Source organism: Rhinoraja longicauda, chromosome 7, assembly GCF_053455715.1.
Source record: "Rhinoraja longicauda isolate Sanriku21f chromosome 7, sRhiLon1.1, whole genome shotgun sequence".
NCBI lineage: Eukaryota > Metazoa > Chordata > Chondrichthyes > Rajiformes > Arhynchobatidae > Rhinoraja > Rhinoraja longicauda.
In genome coordinates, this window is record NC_135959.1 from 45618295 (window position 1) to 45639915 (window position 21621).

The 21621-nt window shown below is 41.5% G+C and overlaps 1 protein-coding gene across 3 annotated transcripts in view; it reads right to left on the bottom strand.

Moving 5' to 3' along the window:
* Positions 1-4172: 4172 nt before the first annotated feature.
* The window catches only part of LOC144595543 (fibroblast growth factor 9), a 61733-nt gene continuing 44284 nt past the window's right edge, over positions 4173-21621 (bottom strand). For all 3 annotated transcript variants that reach the window (XM_078403080.1, XM_078403082.1, XM_078403081.1), the window contains exon 4: positions 4173-5563. In XM_078403080.1, the coding sequence (XP_078259206.1) occupies positions 5318-5563 (246 nt within the window). In that variant the 3' untranslated portion in view covers positions 4173-5317. The remainder of the gene's footprint in view (positions 5564-21621) is intronic.

Genomic DNA, 21621 nt, shown 5'->3' on the forward strand with positions numbered 1-21621 from the left:
AGCTCACACTTAAGTCCTGGCAACATCCTTGTAAATCATTTCTGTACCCTTTCCAACTTGACAACATCTTTCCTATAACATGGTGCCCAGAACTGAACACAATACTCCAAATGCAGCCTCACCAATGTCTTATACAACTGCAACATGACCTCCCAACTTCCACACTCAATACTCTGACTGAGTATTTAAGTTCTCAGCGGAGGGGACTAGTCAGGGATGCAAATGGCAAGCTCACGTGAGTCCTACTTCATTTGTATTCTTGGATAATGTTACGAGATGGCACAAAGAGACGCAAGGTCTGATAAGGGTGTGTTGAAAATATCAGGCATTTGAACCATCCTACCAACAATTAGAGAGCGGTCCTGAGTTACTATCTACCACATTGGAGACCCTCAGACTATCTTTCATTGGACTTTACTGGACTTTATCTTGCGCTAAACGTTATTCACATTATTCCCTTTATAATGTGTCTGTACACTGTGGATGGCTTGATTGTAATCATGTAGTGTCTTTCCGCTGACTGGTTACAAAAGCTTTTCACTGTACCTCGGTACATATGCAATAAACTAAACTAAAACTCAAACTCAAACTCAATAAGCCAATATGAAAAATGAGATCAAAACAGGAATTTAGCAAAATCCCATTTTAAAATCGGCTACAAAACACATTTTGTTCAACCAAGTGCATTTGAAAAGGGGTTTAAACAAACTAAACACGTTGTCTGAAATAACTCACCCTTGTCTAAGCAATTAAAGATTTTCATTAGTCTGATATAACATTTTGATAGTCCAATATTAATTTATTAATTAAATTACATATTTAATTCGGTGTGCTGTGTTATGCAATAATACACACCTACCAGCCAATCACATTTCAGGAAATCAAACCATCGCATTATATAATGAATGCTTAGATATGGCAGATACATCGACAAACGTCCAGAATAAAATATATTTGTTATACATTGCTATTATCTTTTACAACTCATAGTTCATTAAGCTTGTATCACTACTTTAGCCCCAAAGGTAAAAGAAACATTTTGCATTATGCAGTGAACCCCCATCTAATCAGCATGTTTTTTTTGTCGGGAGAATAGTCATTTGACTGCCTTCAAGTGGTTGAATTTACGAGACATGCTTTGATCCTGCTGTCTCCTCACATGTTGCAGATAGACCGGGAGCATACAGATTGAAACTGTACTGTATTTGTGTCACAACACCACACCAATTGATGGTCATCTGGATGTGTAACTTGCCTGCTGTTTGTCCCCCCTTGTTAGATTTAATTGGAAATGGCTGCAAGAGTTGGAACCCATTATATTTTGGCGCGATACCAACTACAAACCAACAGTGTAGAATCTGGACTTTATTTGCAAATTCATTGACGCGATCCTGAAGCTTATGGACTGAGTTGCTCTCACAATTTGTAAAACAAAGCAGCCGTACAAAAGGCAAAAGGTTTTTTAGTGGACTGCATAAATGAGGTGCTCATTGCAAAAACAGTGTCTAGACAAATGTGAAGCGAAATCAAACAAAAAAAATAATTCAATACAATGTGCTACTGGTGCACCTCATAAAACATGTACTCCCATTTTTTCAACTACTTCGGCCCCAAGCTATGGAATGCCCTCCTGACTCTCTTCGTGCATTGGAGAGGGTCCAGAGGAGGTTTACGAGAATGATGTAGGAATGATTGGGATAACGTATGATGAGCATTTGACGGCACTGGGCCTGTACTTGCTGGAGTTTAAAAGGATGAGGGGGTACCTCATCGAAACTTACAGAATAGTGAAAGGCCTGGATAGAGTGGATGTGGGGAGGATGTTTCCACTAGTGGGAGATTCTAGGACCAGAGGCCATAGCCATAGCAGAATAAAATGATGTACCTTGAGAAAGGAGATGAAGAGGAATTTCTTTAGTCAAAGGGTGGGGATTCTGTGGAATTCACTGCCACAGACGGCTGTGGAGGCCAAGTCAATGGATAGTTTTAAGGCGGAGATTGGCAGATTCTTGATTAATACGGGTGTCAGGGGTTATGGCAGGAGAATGGTGTTGAGAGGGAAAGATAGTTCCACCATTATTGATTGGCAGAGTAGACTCGATGGGCCGAATGACCAAATTCTGCTCTGAGAATTTATGAGCTTATGAACTCTCCTTCAACACTCCATAAAATCCACCTCATTCAAGATACCTCTATTTGTCTCAGCGTCAAATTTTATTGATTATATTCCCCAAGGAGGGGAGGATTTATTTAGGCCAGAGGTGAATTTGTGGAATTCATTGCCACAGTCAGTGGTGGAGGCCAAGACATTTGGGTATTTTTAAAGCGGAGATTGATAGGTACTTGATCAGTAAGGGCTTCAAAGGTTACGGGGAGAAGGTAGGAGAATGAGGTTGAGAGGGGGTTGAGAGGTAAAGATAGATCAGCTATGATTGAATGGCGGAGCAGACTCTGTGGGACAAACAGCCTAATTCTGCTTCTATGTCTAATAATCTTATGATCTTATGAGGTATAGCTTGGGACATATTGCTAAACTTTAACTGCTGTACAAAATATTAATTATTTTAATGGGAAATCAGTAGGGCAATGCTAGTACTTGCTAAAAAACACAGAAAATCCAAAGACACCTTAAAGATAAACATTTCAGAGGCCAATGCACTTGTATGATCTAATATGCTCAGGCTTATACGCCTTGGACTGTACCGCAACGGATTGCTGTAACATTTTGATCATTTAAAAGCTGTACAGGCATTCACCTCAAGAATTGTAATGCCTTCCCTTGACAAATTTCTAAAATAGTTTCAGCATATTCAATAGTTATAACTTGTGTGTTGTAACTCTGGTTATAAGTGTTTCCTTAAAAGAAAGAGAGGTGTGCAATCTAAAAGCAGAGGCACTGTCAAAGTCAGGAAACCAATCTTTTCAAAGATGTTGCAATTTTAAGTTCCAGTTGTTTACGTTTTTTTTGTTTGAATTATTCACCTCATTGAAACTTACCGAATAGTGAAAGGCATGGATAGAGTGGTTGAGGAGAGGATCTTTGCACTTGTGGGAGAGTCTAGGACTCGAGGCAATAGCCTCAGTATAAAAGGACATACCTTTAGGAAGGCGATGAGGAGGAATTTCTTTAGTGACAGGGTGGTCAACTTGTGGAACTCATTGCCACTAAAGTTTGTGGAGGCCAAGTCAATGGATATATTTAAGGAAGAGATTGATAGATTTTTGATTAGTAAGGCTGCCAGGGGTTATGGGAAGAAGGCAGGAGAATGGGATTGAGAGGGAAAGATAGATTAGCCATGATTGAATGGTGGAGTAGACTTGATAGGCCAAATGGCCTAATTCTGCTCCTATCACTTATGAAATAGTGAACTTATGAAAGTGCTTTTCAATAAATTTCATTTCAGTAACCAGATAGAAATCGTTACCAGTTTTAGTTTGGCATAAAGAGGCAATTGGTTGGGGGATTCCAATGCTGGCAGGTCCGGCCTAGTATCACTGATAAAGTTATTGTCTGCACCCTTAAATGGTGCTTTCACTTTAGTTACCACAACAGAAATGGTTGCTCGAAATAGGTTGAGCTAATGCATCACAGAGTTGTAGTTGCCCATAGCCAATTATCAAGAAAGGCTGTTAAATATGTTTTTTTGCAAAAAAACCTAAAACAAATTCCCACTGAAATCTGCAGGGTTCCCTTTGAGGCTGTGGAAAAGTTTGCACATTTCTTAGTTCAAAGGAAGACTTTTATCAGTCAAACTATGTTAGGAATTTAAAAAAAAATATTCATTATAAAAACAGAATTTATTTTATCTAAACTTTTGGTCCATTATTCAGCTTTCTGCTTTAAGGAGTTTACCGATGGCTGGGTAAATGTAATACTTGTCATGAGAACACTTCACTGTGAATACAGACTGGGATATTTTACCACCAAAATCTGCTATAAAACTGCAGGCTTTTTGGTAATAAATCATACAACAGCAACAGTTAAAGTTGTCTTTTGTTTTAGTGCTCAGTATAGGCCCAGTACTTAGTTTAGTTTAGAGATACAGCGCGGAAACAGGCTCTTTGGCCCACCAAGTCCAGGCCAACCAGTGATCCCCATACACTAGCATTATCTACACATTAGGGACAATTTACATTCTTTACTGAAGCCAATTAACCTACAAATCTGCACTTTTTTGGAGTATGGGAGGAAACCGGAGCACCCAGAGGAAACCCACGCAGTCTCGGGAAGAACGTACAAACTCTGTACGGACAGCACCCATGGTGCGGATCGAACCCGGGTCTCTGGCGCTGTAAGGCAGCAACTCTGCTGCTGTGCCATCGTGCCACCACTGTGGAACTATGGAACTAAAACTGATAGAACTGGATATAAAAGAGACAAAGAAGAATGTGAAGACCCAACTTTAACTTTAATCGACAAGGAGGAGAGGGCAGAGTTCAGGAAGACAGTCAGGAAACAAGCAGTCAAAAAAATGATCCTCAATATAATGAGTGCTGTTCATAGTGTTACAATAGTTTGGACACAAAAATGAGATTGTCACTTTCCGAACAGAGGAGTTACTGGAATCCTTTTATATCCATGCACCTTTACATTAACTCACATGAACTTACCACAGGTTCATAGTGGCCACAGGCATTTTTACACTTACAAAGCCTAAAGCTTCCGAAATGCCTATCTGGCCTGTACATATTTCATTAAAAATAAACTCTATATAATAAATAAATATATAAAATAAATATAATGTTGCCTTTGGAATTTCTATAAATAAATTTAACTTTTTTTTGTTTTCTTTACTAAGAGGTCTTTGCTTAAAGCCCTAAGGGGTTGTACCATTGAGCTGGTAGATGAATTGTCTTTTTTTTTCTTTTTTTAAATCCTTTTTTACGTACGGTTAAGCCCTCCATGCCATTATTAATGCAGTGTGAGCTTCAGCATGTCACCAGCCCGTATCCTGATGAATCAAATGTATGGCAGCTACGCTGATACACAAAATAGAATGGATCAAAAAAAAATTTTAAGCGTGTCCCATCCTTTAGCATGCATCAGGCCATCTTTCTCCTCGGCATTTGACTATATTCCTCCCTCCTACACGTGTTGTTTTTTTTTCGACCAAGCAGGCTCACCTCTGAGAGGACAAACTGTAAGTGCAGCGCAAAATCAGCGTGTCCCATCCAAGCCTCCATACACAATGCATGCGGTAAACTATGGCAACAGTAGTGCTGGCATGACGACACAGCTAATCGTTCAGAACCCACCACTAGAACCCATTATAGTGGTTGCTTTTTCAGTGGTCCGAACTATAGGATTGTCTCTTCATCAACTTTGGCTTAAAACATCCTTGTATAATTCAGGTACTTTGTCAGGGTCCACCGGCCTAGGTAAAAAATGAGTGAATTTTTGATGCCTTTTAGTCCTAGTCCCTTCCCTTGGCGTTCCATCTTTGTTTAATGCCACAAAGTACCGTCTTCCAGTGTCAGCATGCTTATATAGATTCGATGAGTAGGTATTATACCAGTTTTCTTCAAACTGCTCTCGGAAAACACACTCTGCGGTTAGTTTCTCCTGCAAAATAACAGAAATGGTTAAAAAATTAGTGCCGGAGGAAAATAAAAATGTCATCAAATATATCAGATTATCACTACTTCTGAACTAGATTATAGTATTAAATTAGGGCGGCACACAGTGGAACAGCTACATAGTGGCAGTGCTGCCTCAGAGCGCCAGAGACCCAATTACAATCCTGACCACACGTGCTGTCTGTACAGAGTTTGTATGTTCTCCCTGTGACCACATGGGTATCCTCAGGGTGCTCCAGTTTCCTCACACACTCCAATTTTGTAGGTTATTTGGCTTCTGTAAATTGCCCCTCGTGTGTAGGATGTGAAAGTGAGATAACTTAGAACTAGTGTGCACAGATGATTGATAGTTGGCGTGGAGTCGGTGGGCCAAAAGGCCTGTTTGCACGATGTATCTCTAAACTAAACATAACTCTACATTCAGTTTCTTCCCAGAATACAGATTGTGGATTAATTGACTTCCGTAAATTGCCCCTAATGTGTAGGGAGTGGAGTGAGAAAATGGAATCACATAGAACGCGTGTGAACTATCTGTACACAGTGGATGGCTCAATTGTAATCATGTATAGTCTTTCCGCTGATCGGATAACGCACAGCAAAAGCTTTTCACTGTACCTCGGTACACGCGACAATAAACTAAGCTACATGGTGATCGATAGCGTGGACTCGGTGGGCCGAAGGGCCTATTTCCACACTTTATCGCCAAACTAAACTAAACTACATACTTGGCGGAGCAAATTGTAAATTTCATCAGATTTTCACTTTATTATTGGGATAAAATTATGGTGGTGCCTCTAATGATTTTGCAGTCACTTGGAAATAAATCCCACAGTCACAGCAAGAAATCCATCAACCCATTCTTTTGCTGGAAACAAACAGCATATTTGCATTAAAATATTTCTTAAATTGCCAAACAATTTCAGACAACAGCAGCCATCCGAAGAATATGCTTTATATTGTTGTCACTGGTTGTTGGGTTCAGCTGCTTCTGCCTCTCTCCCGGGACATTCCCAGGGAAGGAAGGTTGCCAATGGAGATACTTGCCCTAGTTCAATCATTTAGCACATTTCAATGTAAATGCACAGTATGTGCCTGTCCACATTCAGTTTAGTTTAGCTTATTGTCATGTTTATTGTCTTAGTGTTTTTTTGTAAACACATTCACAAGTTCACAAGTTATAGGAATAGAATTAGGCCATTCAGCCCATCGCCTACTGTGCCTCTGATCTCTGCCTCCTATTCCCATTTTCTTGCCTTCTCCCCTTAACCCTTGACACCCATTCTAATTAAGAGGTTGTCTATCTCTGCCTTAAAAATATCCACTGACTTGGCCTCCACAACCCTCTGTGGAAATGAGGTCCACAGATTAACTACCCTCTGACTAAAGAAATTCCTCCTCGCCTCCTTTTTAAATGAGCGCCCTTTAATTTTGCTCAAGATTCCAGTATCTGCAGTTCTTGTATCTGCAATTTACTTAAAGTTTATTTTGGCTGATGAATCGAAACAATTAAAATTAAAATCAAAGGATTTTTTTAACTCAGGGCTCACTTACTGGGGTGTTCCCCCCCATTCTTTCTTCTCCAAAAGTTGCCATTTCCTGAATACTAAAAATGAACTTTATAAATATGAACAGCAAAATATGATTCCTATATGGGCCCTTTTATGAGATTCCGATATGGCCTCATTAAAATTATTCCCAGGTTTTTAGTTTAGTTTAGTTTATTGTCACGTGTATTGAGGGTACAGTGAAAAGCTTTTTGTTGTGTGCTGTCCAGTCAGTGGAAAGAATATACATGATTAAAATTGAGCTGTCCACAGTGTGCAGATGCAAGATAAAGGAAATAACGTTTAGTGCAAGATATCGTCTAGAAAAGTCTGATTAAATATAGAACGGAGGTCTCCAATGAGGTGGATGATAGCTCAGGGCCGCTCTCTAGTTGGTGATAGGATGCTTCAGTTGTCTGATAACTGCTGGGAAGAAACTGTTCCTGAATCTGGAAGTCTGTGCTATCAAAGACATGTACCACCAAAAGCAGTCGTTTAAATTCCTCTGCACATCCCTGCCTCTCCTAATGCAGTGCTTGGTGCCAGAATGGAGAGTGAAACCTGCCACAATTTTCTCTGTCTCTTTCATCTGGGAAGCCAAAGGCGTAGGGTCACATTTGAAGAAGTACGAACATGAATTTGCATCCTATGAAGTTAGTTAAGAATCAAGGGTGTTTTATTGACATTTGTCCCGAAACAGAAAAATGAAATTCTTACTTGCAGCACCACAACAGATATGCAAACATGTTACTCTGCAAGACCCATAATAAACACAAAAAAAGTCCAGTATATATATTTTTTAAAGCAAACTGACAAATAGATACACAATAGTAGTGCAAAGTCAAAAATAATGTCCCCAAGTCTATATAGTTCAGAGCCTATTTGGAGGTTGTTGTGTTTAATAGCCTGATTTGGCATTGCTGAAATGAAAATTAAAACAAGATATATTGATGGATTGAATAAGGAAACAAGGAGCTGCAGATGCTAGTCTACAAAAAAAGGGACATAAAGTTCTGAGTAACTCCACGGGTTAGGCAGCATCCCTGGAGAACATGGATAAGTGACGTTTGGGTCTGAAGAAGGGTCCCACCCCGAAAAGTCACCTATCCATTTCCCCAGGCATGTTGCCTGACCCACTGAGTTACACCAACACCTGGTAGAAACAAGGAACTGCAGATGCTGGTTTACCAAGGAAAAACACAAAATGCTGGAGTAACTCCTATAATTAGTCTGAAGAAGGGTTCTGACATGAAACGGCACCCATCCATGCTCTCCAGGGATGCCACCTGACTGGCTGAGTTACTCCAGCACTTTGTGCCTTTAAATTGATGAGTTACATCTCTTGTATCAATAACATTCCCAATACTGATAAATAACAAATTATTTTTTAAATTCTCAAGACGGATGAGCAACTGAAAAAATAATCTAAATTTCAAGTCCAGTTAAGAAATTATCAATAATCATTAACCATGCCCATTGTTTTACTCAGCTAATGCGCTCATAAAATTGTATTTTTCAGATATAAAATGCAGCTTGTAATTTAAACACTGAGTCAGAGGGCCAAATGCTAATTCCCTGGCTCTTGATTAGTAAGGGTGTCAGGGATTATGGGGAGAAGGCAGGAGAATTGGGTTGAGCAAGAGATAGGTCAGCCATGATTGAAAGGTGGAATAGACTTGATGGGCCGAATGGTCTAATTCTGCCATGAATTTATGAACTTTATAATAACATTCTTTAGTTCCATATGAAAACTTGGCTATTTTTGTGCATTCATTGCTTTTATTTATTTTAAACCAGAAATATCTTTACCAAAATAGTTGAAGATTTTGATTTGGAACATCTTAGATTTCGTGAAATGCCGCACAAGTATAATATTTCTCAATCATGATATCTCCATTGCAGGGACATTGCTGATAAAAGAATACAAACTATGTGCTAAATTTGTACATCTGGAACTGTGTAAATAATCAGATACAGATTATGCTGTAATCCAGTTGCTATTATTAGCACTACTTTCAGAACAACTCCAGAGTTCCTATACTTACAACTCAGAGGTGTCTAATATGATGAAGCTTTGAATTAATCAAAATCACAAACAATATTTTTTAATTAAATCACACTAATTTTGCTTTTGTATTTTTGGTTTGTTAATAAATTCTATCAAAATCAACAGATGAACTGAATTGCATAAGATAACAGGGCAGCACAGTGGTGCAGCGGGTAGAGCCGCTGCCTCACAGCGCCAGTGAACCGGGTTCGGGTCTGACCTTGGTTGTTGTCTGTGTGGAGTTTGCACGTTCACCCAGTAACCGCATGGGTGTCTTCCAGTTTCCTCCAACAACCAAAGACGTGCGGGTTTGTAGGTTAATTGGCCCTGTGTAAATTGTCCCTTGTGTGTAGGTAGTGGATGAGAAAGTGGGATAACATAGAACTAGTGCGAACGGGTGATCAATAGCTGGCGTGGACTCATGGCTCGAGAGGCCTGTTTCCATGCTGTATCTCTAAACTCTTGACTAAATGAAGCTATTCAACAAATTCCAGAGAGCAGACATTGCCCCAAGAGAAACACTAGGCAAATTGTGAAGTGCTCTATTAAAGAAGGGTCCCAACTCAAAATGTCCGCTATCAATGTTTTCCAGAGATGCTGCCTGACCTGCCGAGTTACTCCAGCACTTGTGTTTTTATTTCTCTATATCTCTGCCCTGCACTTGAGCTCCAAAACAACTTGGTGACAAATGGTCCTCTTCTGCTCCCATCAGACCTCCTGTCTGAACAAAGATATTGAAGAATTTGATAAAAATTAATGCATCAGAATCGTGGCGGAAGATGCGTAGGAATGAGCTGCAGCTGCTGGTTCATACCGAAGATAGACACAAAATGCTGGAGCAACTCAGCAAGTCAGGCAGCATCTTTAGACTTTAAACTTTAGAGATACAGAGTGGAAGTAGGCCCTTCAGCCCACCAAATCCACGCAGACCTGTGATCACCCCGTACACCAGCACTATCCTACACACATGGAACCATTTTCAGAGTCCAGTCGACGTTCTAGGTATTATGTGCGGTGCCTGGTCCAGACAAGCCTCAGGCTATGTGCAGGCAGATAAGAGATGGTCTTTGCCAAAGGCTCATTATGTTCGCCAAAACATTGTGAGCCAAAGAGCCTGTTCTTGTGCTGTCCTCTTCTATTTTCTATGTAAAACAAGAGCTCAATTTCCTTACTTCCAACATTGAAATCATAGGTTACCAGCTTTCTAAATAATGGACTAGAACCAAGAGAACAACACAGGGAACAGGGTTAATTTTGTTTAGTTTAGTTTGGCGATACTGCGTGGAAACAGGCCCTTCGGCCCACCAAGTCCATGCCAACCAGGGATCCCCACACACTAACACTATCTTACACACAGTAGGGACAATTTACAATTTTCTACCAAGACAATTAGCGTACAAACTTGTACGTCTATGGTGTGTGGGAGGAATCCGGAGCACCTGGCGAAAACCCACACAGGTCATGGGGAGAACGTACAAACTCTGTACCCATAGCACCCATAGTCAGGATCAATCTTGGGTCTCTGGCACTGTAAGGCAGCAACTCTACCACAGCACCACTGTGCCACCGTTCCATACTTGGAGCTTATGTGTGCCTTTTTCACAACTGCTACTGGTTTAGCTTAATTTTATTTATTAATGGTAAGGAATTTCAGTTTTGGGTTACAATTAGTGTATGATAACAGATGGGATCGGGATTAACATCTCACTTTGTGTGCCATAAATTTCAAGCAATCAAGAAAGTCATCAGCCTTTTTAAACGGTAACAATATGAATGATCACCTGATTTACTGCAAGGATCTTAATAAAAATCAGAATATGTTTTACAGCTGCACTGTTTTATCCAAAGTACAGCCATGAATAAAGTTTTCCATTGTTTTCACTTCTTCTGAATTATATTGCCAAATGCATGTGCTTTGTTTCAAGACATTTATTGCTGCTAAGTATTTTTTTTGCAAACCAATTACTACAGGGCTGGCATCTTCATCAGTAATGTCATCTTTACAGCTCATGCAAACATGGCAATTCACCATGGCGGCACAGGGGCAAAGCCGTAGAGTTGCTGCCTTACTGCGCCACAGACCAGGTTTTGATCCTGGCTATGGGTGCTGTCTATGCGGAGTTTGTATGTTCTTCCCGTGACCGCGTGGGTTTTCTCCAGGTGCTCTGGTTTCCTCCCACACTCCAAAGACGTACAGGTTTGTAGGTTAATTGGCTTTTGGAAATTACCCCTAATGTGTAAGATAGAACCCGTAGACTAATTCTATCCATGTAGGAAAGAACTGTAGATGCTGGTTTAAATCGAAGATAGACACAAAATGCTGGAGTTACTCAGCGGGACAGGCAGCATCTCTGGAGAGAAGGAATGGGTAATGTTTCAGGTCGAGACCCTTCTTCAGACTGATGTCAGGGGAATGAGCGGTACTGAGATAAAATGTAGTCGGAGACATTAAGACTGGTCGGAGAACTGGGAAGGGGAGGGGATAGAGAGGGAGGGAAAGCAAGGGCTACTTGAAGTTAGAGGTCAACGTTCATGCCGCTAGGGTGTAAGCTACCCAAGCAAAGTATGAGGTGCTGTTCCTCCAATATGCACTGGGCCTCACTCTGACAATGGAGGAGGCCCAGGACAGGAAGGTCAGTGTTGGAATGGGAGGGGGAGTTAAAGTGTTGAGCAACCAGACTAATTCTATCCTACACACTAGGGGCAATTTACAGCAACCAATTAACCTACAAACCTGCACGTCTTTGTAACCTACAGTGGAATTATTTTCTTACAAACAGCCCAGTAAAGTATTTCCATATCGAAGGACATCCCCAAATGGATGGCGGCTCAGTGGTGCAGCGGGAGAGTTGCTGCCTTCCAGCACCGGAGACACGGGTACAATCATCACTACTGATGCTGTCTGTACGGAGTTTGTACATTCTCCCTGTGGCTGCGTGGGTTTTCTCTGGGTTTCCTTCCACACTCCAAAGACGTGCAGGTTTGTAGGTTAATTGGCTTTGGTAAAAATTGTAAATTGTCCCTCGTGTGTAGTTCAGTTCAGATTACTACATTACCGGAAGGCTTTTGACTTTAGATACAGCACGGAGATACTATTGCCAGTGTACAGGGTGATTGATGGTCGGCACGGACTCGATAGCCCGAATGGCCTGTTTCCGCGCTGTATCTCTCTAAAATCTAAAGGCTTCCTGTAGTGTAGTAATCTGAACTGAACACACCACTCTATCTGAGGCTTCTCTAAATAATTAATCAGTTCTACCACAATCTCCTTGTACTTGCATTCTGGGTTTAAGTCAATAATAGTAAGCTTCACAAAATGCATTCTTAATACCTTACCTACCGTCAGAGATCTGCAGATATGTCGTCTAAGATCCCTCCTATTTCTCTTCCCTTTTCAGCACTCATCATTCACTGTGTGTAACCGTGCTCTGTTTGCCCTCCCCAATTGCATTACTTTTACTTATCAGGATTGAATTACACTTCATCACCTCACCCAGTCCATGGATGCATGATTGAATGGCGGAGTAAACTGGGTGGAGCCTAATTCTGCTCCGAACTAAAGCACTTATGACATTTTACTCCAGGCTAAAGAAGGGTCCTGGCCCAAAACATCAGCTATCCATGTTCTCCAGAGATGCTGCCTGACACGCTGAGTTACTCTAGCACCATGCGTCCTTTTTGTAAACCAGCATACGCAGATCCTTGTTTCCACATGGGTATGATCCGTGCAAACATCCCCTGTAGTCAGGATTGAACCTGTAAGGCTGCAACTCTACCGCTGTGCCACTGTGCCCCCCTTTCTTTTTATTAAGATATGCCCAGCTAACTTGTGAAATGTGTGGAATTTTGGTCACTTTATTCATTCACTCACTCTCCCAGCATTTCACCAGAGAGGGTTGTTCCTGATGAACTGATTCCATTTCAGCTTCAGTTGTAAAACATCACTCCTGTAGCTATGTTCTTGTTCATAGCTCCACAGGAAACATGAAACTAATTTAAACGAGTTTCTGTACCCTCTGCAGGGAGCAAGATCATACGAATAGTGACACGGAAGAAATCCTCACAAGAAATGCACATCAGTGAAACAAAGAATTTCACTGTTTTTACGAAGATGTCGCCAAGACAGAGGGCCAGCGCTATAGGGAGAGATTGAGCAGGCTAGGACTCTATTCCTTGAAGCACAGGAGGGTAAGGGGTGATCTCATAGAAGTGTACAAAATCATGAGAGGAATAGATCTGGTGGATGCCCAGAGTAGGGGCATTCAATCTCCAAGAACCAGAGGACATAGGTTTAACGTGAGGGGGGCAAAAATTTAATAAGAACCTGAGGGGTAACGTTTTTATACAAATGGTGGTGGGTGTATTGATCGAGCTGCCGGAGGAGATAATTGAGGCAGATGCTGTCGCAAGATTTCAGAAATATTCAGACAGGTACATGGACAGGATAGGTTTAGAGGGATATGGGCCAAACACGAACAGGTGGGACTAGTGTAGATGGGACTCGTTGGTTGGTGCCGCCATGTTTTCACACTTTATGACTCTACGACACTGTACCTCAGTATATGTGATAATAAAGCACCATTGAACCACTGAACCATTATAGCTGTGCCCTCTAGTCTTTGACATTTCCACCCTGGAAAAATGATTCTGACTGTCTACTCTATCTATGCCATTGTCTACCCGATCTTTGCCTTCATCTATTCCTTCATTTTAATGTTTATGAAAACACACACTGCTGCATCCCTGAATTGGAAGTAAACTGTTTCAGGTTGCCGAGATTTGGCCCAATTGTTGTACCGGCACCTTATTGTCGCAAACAAAGTGCTCACAAATTAAAGTGAAAATAAGAAATTCATGTTTTAATTGCCTTATTATAACTGAGAGGTAATCACCGATGTGGGAAACTGCAGGATATCTGATAGCAATGGGACATTTAATTAGATTCTACACTGCTTTCCTGTGGAGATGTTAATTCACAGCCTGATACCTGGACAAAGTAGAAGATCGATTTTAATATCTTTTCACCCCATAATGTCAATTATGTCAAAAAAATGATATCCTTTGTTGTAAGACACTGCCCGGGATCTGTCCATTTGTGATGCACTGTAAGGGTGCTGATGATGATGATACTTTATTGTCACTTGTACCTAGGTACAGTGGAATTCTTTGTTTTTAAATATAAAGTACACAAAAGAGTGGCGACAGAGGTGCCCACAATGTTACAAAAAGTACTCTTTCAGTAATGTTGGTCGCTACTTTGTCTACCCCCACCCCAACCCCCCCCCCCCCCCCCCCTCCTCCTCACCCACTGGGTCCCCATAGATCTCAGCAGCCCCCCTCACCCACCCATGCCAGGTCCCCCTTTGTTGCTGTTTACGATCTCACATAACTAGGACATGATGGTGTCAAGCAGATACTGTACTTCCCTTGTGTGAGCACCAATGTGAAAGCTGCCTCAGTGGATTATTAATTTACAAAATATCAGTGGACAGTGCATCACAGTAATGCAATCTGATCAGACAGAGCATCACACAGCAAAAGACTCTGAATAAAGACATCCCCTGACAGTCACCCCTGGATGCTTTCTACAACTGTGTAACAATCAGGAACTCCAGAACATTTTATTCAATGGTTAGTTTAGTTTAGTTTAGATTAGTTTAGTTTAGTTAAGTTTAGTTTATCGAGTCATACAGCGTGGAAACAGATCCTTCAGCCCACATGTACCGAGGTACAGTGAAAAGCTTTAATTTGCGTGCTATCCAGTAAAAAAAAGACGATGCATGGATACAATCAAGCTGTCCACAGTGCAAAGATAAAGGATAAAGAGTGCAACATTGAGTGCAAAGATATAACATTGAGAAGCAAAAAGTTATCACGTTTGATCGTAGGTAAATGGATGAGGGATCAATGTTGGGGCAGCCTTAGCCCATGTAGCTCAACAACTCTGTGTACTGCAGAAGCAGGTGAAATTGATAGGCTACCACTTTCATTTTATTTTAATGTTTTCTTTATTTCAAGGTAGGCTGGTGTTCTAAAATGCTTTAAATATCTCACTACCTATGTGCTTATGGAATTATTTTGCGATCATTGTAGAATAAATGCACAACTAGCCACTAAACCCATAACAATGCACAAAATGTTTTCTCTCAGTATATATGTTTCTTCCCAATCTGCGAGATTTAACTTTGCAAGAACTGCATTATGAAACTAATAAGTTCAGGCAAGGTTAAAAACTTGCACATTGAGAAAAAAAAACATGTACATTGAGAAGAAACATATTATTATATTGAGATGAAACATTTTGCTGTAGGACCTGAGGACCTATGTCAGAGACCTTTGTTTCTGGAACTGGCGCACTACAATGCTGAGATCTATATCCTGCACTCGGTATCTTCCCTTTCGCACCACATGTTGTACTTGAGTTTGGCTTGATTGTATCCATGTATAGTATTATCTGATTTGAATGGATAGTATGCAAAACAAAGCTTTCCACTGTAACTGAGTTCATGTGACAATAATAAACCTAAACGTAAACCTCATCCTAAACCTAAACCAAAAATCCCATGGCTTGCATAGCTTACAATCTAATGGTATGAGTGATGAATTTTCCAATTTCAGGCAACTAATCTACTAATAAACTCCCCCATCCCCTTCCCCGTGTCCCATCTGAATTAACACCCATTTCTCCTCTTCCTCCTCCCCCTGTCTCCTTCCATCTATATTTCTTCCTCCGACTTCACAATTTTCCCCTCTGCTATTCTTATCTCACATATCTTATCTCTTCATCTCTGGCCTTTGTACAACCAACTACCTATCCAAACCCCCCCCCCCCCACCTGTATCCACCTATCACTTGCCCCCACCATTATCTCTCCCCCACCACAATCAGTCTGAAGAAGGGTCCTGACATAAAGAGTCACCTGTCCACATTCTCCAGAGATGCTACCTAACCCACTGAGTTTAGTTTAGTTTACTTTACTTTAGAGATGCAGCATGGAAAGAAGCCCTTCGGCCCACCGGGTCCATGTTGACCACCGATCACCCATTCACATTAGTTCTATGTTATCCCGCTTTCTCATCCACTCCCTACACACAAGGGGCAATTTGCAGAGTCCAATTAACCTACAAACCACACGTCTTTGGGATGTGGGAGGAAACCAAACAGCTGGAGGAAACCAACGCGGTCACAGCAAGAACGTACAAACACCACACAGACATTGCCCGAGGTCAGGCTCGAACCAGGGTCTCTGGCATTGTGAGGCAGCAGCTCTACCTGCTGCAACACTGTGCCACCCTACATTTTGTGTCTTTTTCCCCACCAAAACTACTAATGTGCTTTCAATCAGTAAAATGTCCCAAATGGTGTTAGCAAACACAAAGTAACACTTTCTGTATCAGTAATCTATTTGGCTATTACTGATAAATGTTTTTCTGGACTCCAAGATCTCTCAATACATTAATGCTCTTAAAGGTCTTGCAAAAACTGTATGCGTTTACATTTGATCTCCAAAAGTGCCACACCTCACATTTGTCAATTAAACTTCATCTGCCACCTCTCTGCCCATATCTGTAAGTGATCTATATCCTGCCGTATCCTTTGAAAGCCAACTTCAATATCTGCAACTCCACTGATTTCTGTCTTATCTCCAAACATATAAGACCCTAAGCTAGCACACCTGAGCAGGGGAGAATTTTATCGCGTTTTCAATTCATACTTTTGTTGTAATGTTTTAAGGATCCAGAAGGTGGCATTTATTTTGTGAGGTTTCAGGATGTGACACACTTGAACAGACAATGCATTAGATAAATGCACAAACATCAGGCTCAGTATTCCACAGCAGAAGGCTCCGAAAAAACCCCCATCTCCGAGGCAACCAAAGTGCTTGCTTCTGCCACCTGCACCCATAAAATAAACCCCATTTAAAATATGTGCACCCATCCAGAGTAAAAATAACCTGTGCTGCACCTATTCACAAACAAAGTCTGTTAGCCCAGTTCCAACAGCAGAGGTTACTTTAGGGAATGGAATTACATTATGCAATTGGATTGGAATTCTTCAGATTCTCCAAGCACTGCGGCAACAGCTAAATATTTTCTAAGAAATTAATTTACTTTTTATCTGCATTCACTAGGAAAGGTGCTTGGAGAAGTAAATGTAAAAAATGCATAAAGATACATGCCCTAACCATATTGTAAGCTCCAGATAAGCTGGGCTGCAGCAGTAGATCTACTGCCTTACAGTGCCAGAGACCCGGGTTCGACCCTGACTTTGGGTGCTGTCTGTGCAGAGTTTGCACGTTTTCGCTCTCTCTCTCTCTCTCTCTCTGCCTCTTGTGGACTCAGTTTCTCTCTCTCATGGGTTTTCTCTGGCTGCTCCAGTTTCCTCCCACACTTCAAAGACGTGTTGGTTTGTAGGTTAATTGGCTTCAGTAAAAATGGTAAATTTTACCTAGCTTGTAGAATAGAACTAGTGTACGGGGTGATCGCTGGTCGGCGTGGACTCGGTGGGCTGAAGGGCCTGTTTCTGTGCTGTATCTCAAAATTAAAGTAAGCTAAAGATAAGCTGAGAGCCTTAGAGTGTGAGCAAAGAGAATTTAGATAGCTCAATGGATATACAGTTATTTTAACTTCAATCTGCTGTTGTTTAATGAACAGTTCACTATCCTACTCACCACCTCAACTCCTGCAAGCCCCCCTTCCCAACACACCCAAATTCTCAGGTTACAACAGTGATTTAACACTTCTGCTTCCTGCTTGTAATCATAACTAAATACAGTTAACAGCAATGCATCTCACTTCAGTTTCTCCCCAATGTGCTAATCCTGAAGTATTCTATAGTCCTATAAGCATCGCAACTGGTAGAGCTGCTGCCTCGCAGAGCCAGAGGCCCGGGTTCAATCCTGACCTCGGGTGCTGTCTGTGTGTTCTCCAGTTTGCATGCTCTCCTTGTGACCACGTGGGTTTCCTCCAGTTGCTCCGGTTTCCCCTCTCATCTCAAAGACGTGCGGATTTCTAGGTTAATCGGCCTCTGTAAATTGCCCCTAAAGTGTAGGGAGTGGATGAGGAAGTGGGATAACATAGAACAAGTGCGGACGGTTGATTGATGGTCGGTGTGGACTTGGTGGACTGGAGGGCCTGTTTCCATGCTGTATCTTTCAGTCAATTCAATCAGTATATCTAAAGTCTTATAATAATATAATCACTGCATTTAAAAATGTAAATTCATTTGCCAAGTCACTCTCAACCATAGCAGAGTGTCCTGATTTGAGCAATTCCAATATCTATGATACATAGAACTTGGTTTTGTAACAAAAAAATGTATTTAATAGTCCATTCGCAATTTATTTCTACGTTATGCATTAAACACAAAAGAGGATCTTAATTGAACTGAAAGGCTTGAGAAATTTTCCTATTTTTCACTTTTTGTTTTTTAAGGATCCTGGGAGGATGATTGACATTTTCGTCCTCATCAGGGAACGATTACATTTCCAGTCAGAAACTGGGAAATCAATGCTTGAAGTTCAATGTGTTTTACAAATATCTGCTTTTTGCTCATCCATTTTCAATGAACAATCTCACATACACAGTTTTCAGTGTCTCTGAGTGCAACTGTCTTTTTGCAACTCTTTTTTTTGCCCTTACTTTTCTCCAGCAATTTTGGAGATCATTTTGTTTTCTTTTCTTCTGTCATTTTTTCCTTCTCTCTCGCTCTCTGCCTCTCATGGATTCAGTTTCTCTCTTCAGAATGAAAAAATATTTCTGGATTATGACCTTTTATCAGAATGATTATTAACTGGGCAGCAAGGTGGCACAGCGGTGGTATAGCTGCCTTACAGCTCCAGAGACCCGGGTTCGATCCTGACTATGGCAGCAGTCTGTATGGAGTTTGTAGGTTCTCCCCGTGACCCCCGTGGGTTTTCTCCGGGTGCTCCGGTTTCCTCCCACACTACAAAGACGTACAGGTTTGTACGTTAATTGATTTCGGTAAGAATTGTAAATTGTCCCTAGTGTGCGTAGGATAGTGCTAGTGTACAGAGATCACTGGTCAGAACGGACTCGGTGGACTAAAGGACCTGTTTCCGCGCTGTATCTCTAAACTAATCTCCAAACTAAACTTGAAATACTGATTCTCCCTCCACAGATGCGAACAGACCTGACAAGCATTTCCACCATTTTGACCGAAGATGTCTATAAATGAAAAATAGCATTTGAGAGGTTTTTGGATAGGCAATTGGATAGGGAATGGAGGTGATACAGATCATGTTGCAGGTAGATGAGATTACTCTAGATCAGTGTAACTACTTTAAGTGGTGTTTATTTTCTGGGCACAGTTGGTTGAAGACAGCACTTTGTTTACCTCTGAGATAGAGTCAATAAGTCACAGTGTAGTAACAGGCCCTTCGGCCAACTTGCCCACACCGACCAACATGTCCCATCTGCACTAGTCCAAACTGCCTGCGTTTGGCCCATATTCTTCTAAACCTGTCCTATCCATAAACCTGTCTAAATGTTTCTTAAATAATGGTGCGATAGTACGTGCCTCAACTACCTCCTCTAGCAACTTATTCCATACACCCACCACTCTTGGTGTGAGAATGTTCCCCATCAGGTTCCTATTAAATCTTCCCCCCCCCCCCTCACCTTAAACCTATGTCCTCTGGTTCTCAATTCCCCTACTCTGGACAAGGAACTGTGCTGTATCTTATCCCTCTCATGATTTCATACACCTCTATAAGATCATCCCACTTCTTCCTGCCCTCCAAGAAATAGATTCCTAGCTTGCTCAACCTCTAGCTCAGGCATTCGAGTCCTGGCCACATTCTCATAAATCTTCTCTGTCCCCCTTCCAGCTTGACAACATCTTTCCTACAACATTGTGCCCAGAACTCAACACAATACTTTAAATGGCGCCTCACCAACGTCTTATATAACTGCAACATGACTTCCCAACTTCTACATTCAGTACTCTGACTGATAAAAGTCTATGTGCCAAAAGCCCTTTTGACCACTCTATCTACCTGTGGGACACTTTCAACAAACTATGTACCTGTACTAGATCTCTCTGCTCTACAACACTCCCCAGACCCCTACCATTCACAGTGTAGGTCCTGCACATGTTTTAGTCTGACCAAAATGCAACACCTTTTATTTTATTCAGATTTTTTTTATTCACAGCCTTCTCATGTACCACGTGCATCGTGTTTGGCACATACATTACGGGCCGAAGGGCCTGTTCCTGTGCTATACTGTTGTATGTTCTGGTATCTACAGGGTTTTGTTTTTGCCGTTCCTGATCCTCCTCCATTGATTCATCAATGGCCTTCCATCCATTGTAAGGTCATTGTGGGAATGTTCAGAGTACAAAAATCAATGTCCAGTTCAATTTGCAACAAATACACAATGAAATAGTCCATTGACTACTTAGAGGAAAATCCATAAAAGTACCAAGTTAGCATTAATGCGGCGTAACTGCTGATCATTAACCATTTCTAACTGGGGATGGTCTTACCGCTGCATTGTTCCCCAATCAATAACTTTCTAGGCATCATCAGCAGCCAGCTAAACAATGTGGCAAGTTAGAAGTTGAGTTTGGTAGACACAAGGAACTGCAAATGCTGAAGTCTTGAGTAAAACACAAAGTGCTGGAGTTACTCAGCGGGTCAGGCAGCACCTGTGGTGGGAAAGGTAAGGCTACATTTCGGGTCAGAACCTTTCAGGCTGGGTTTCTTAGATATTAGACTTTGGAGATGCAGCGTGGAAATAGGTCCTTAGGCCCACCGTGTCCACGCCGAGCAGCGATCCCCCATACACCAGCACTATCCGACACATAAGGGACAATTTACAATTTTTACTGAAGTCAATTTATCTACAAAACTGCACATCCTTGCACTGTGGGAGGAAACCAGAACATCCGGAGGAAACCAATCCAGTCACATGGAGAACATGCAAACTCCGTACAGACAGCATCCGTAGTCAGGGTTGAATCTGGGTCTCTGGCGCTGAAAGACAGCAATTCTACCGTTGCTCCACTGTACCGCCTAATGATGTGAGGGAGGAGTTTTAGGGACAGAATAAATTGCCCTATTGTGTAGGGAGTGGAGGAGAAGGTGGGACAATGTAGAACTGGTGATCGACAATGGCCATGGACTTGGTGGGTAGTTTGGCCTGTTTCCATGCTGTATTTTTCAATCAATCAATCAATCAACTCATGAACAAGAGGAAATACCTTGCCAGATGCATTCAGCATGTAATGAAGCATTCTTGGACAGAGAAACAGGGTCAATGATTCAGGTCAATCACCTCTTCAGCGGAAATGGAAATGTAAGAAAATGACAGTTACTCTCTCCGCAGATGCTGACTGATCTGCTGAATGGTTCTGGCATTTTCTGGTTTTGTTTTCAGACTTTCAGCAGCTGTGATAAGGCCATCTGTGGCAGCCGGTGTGGTTTTAGAA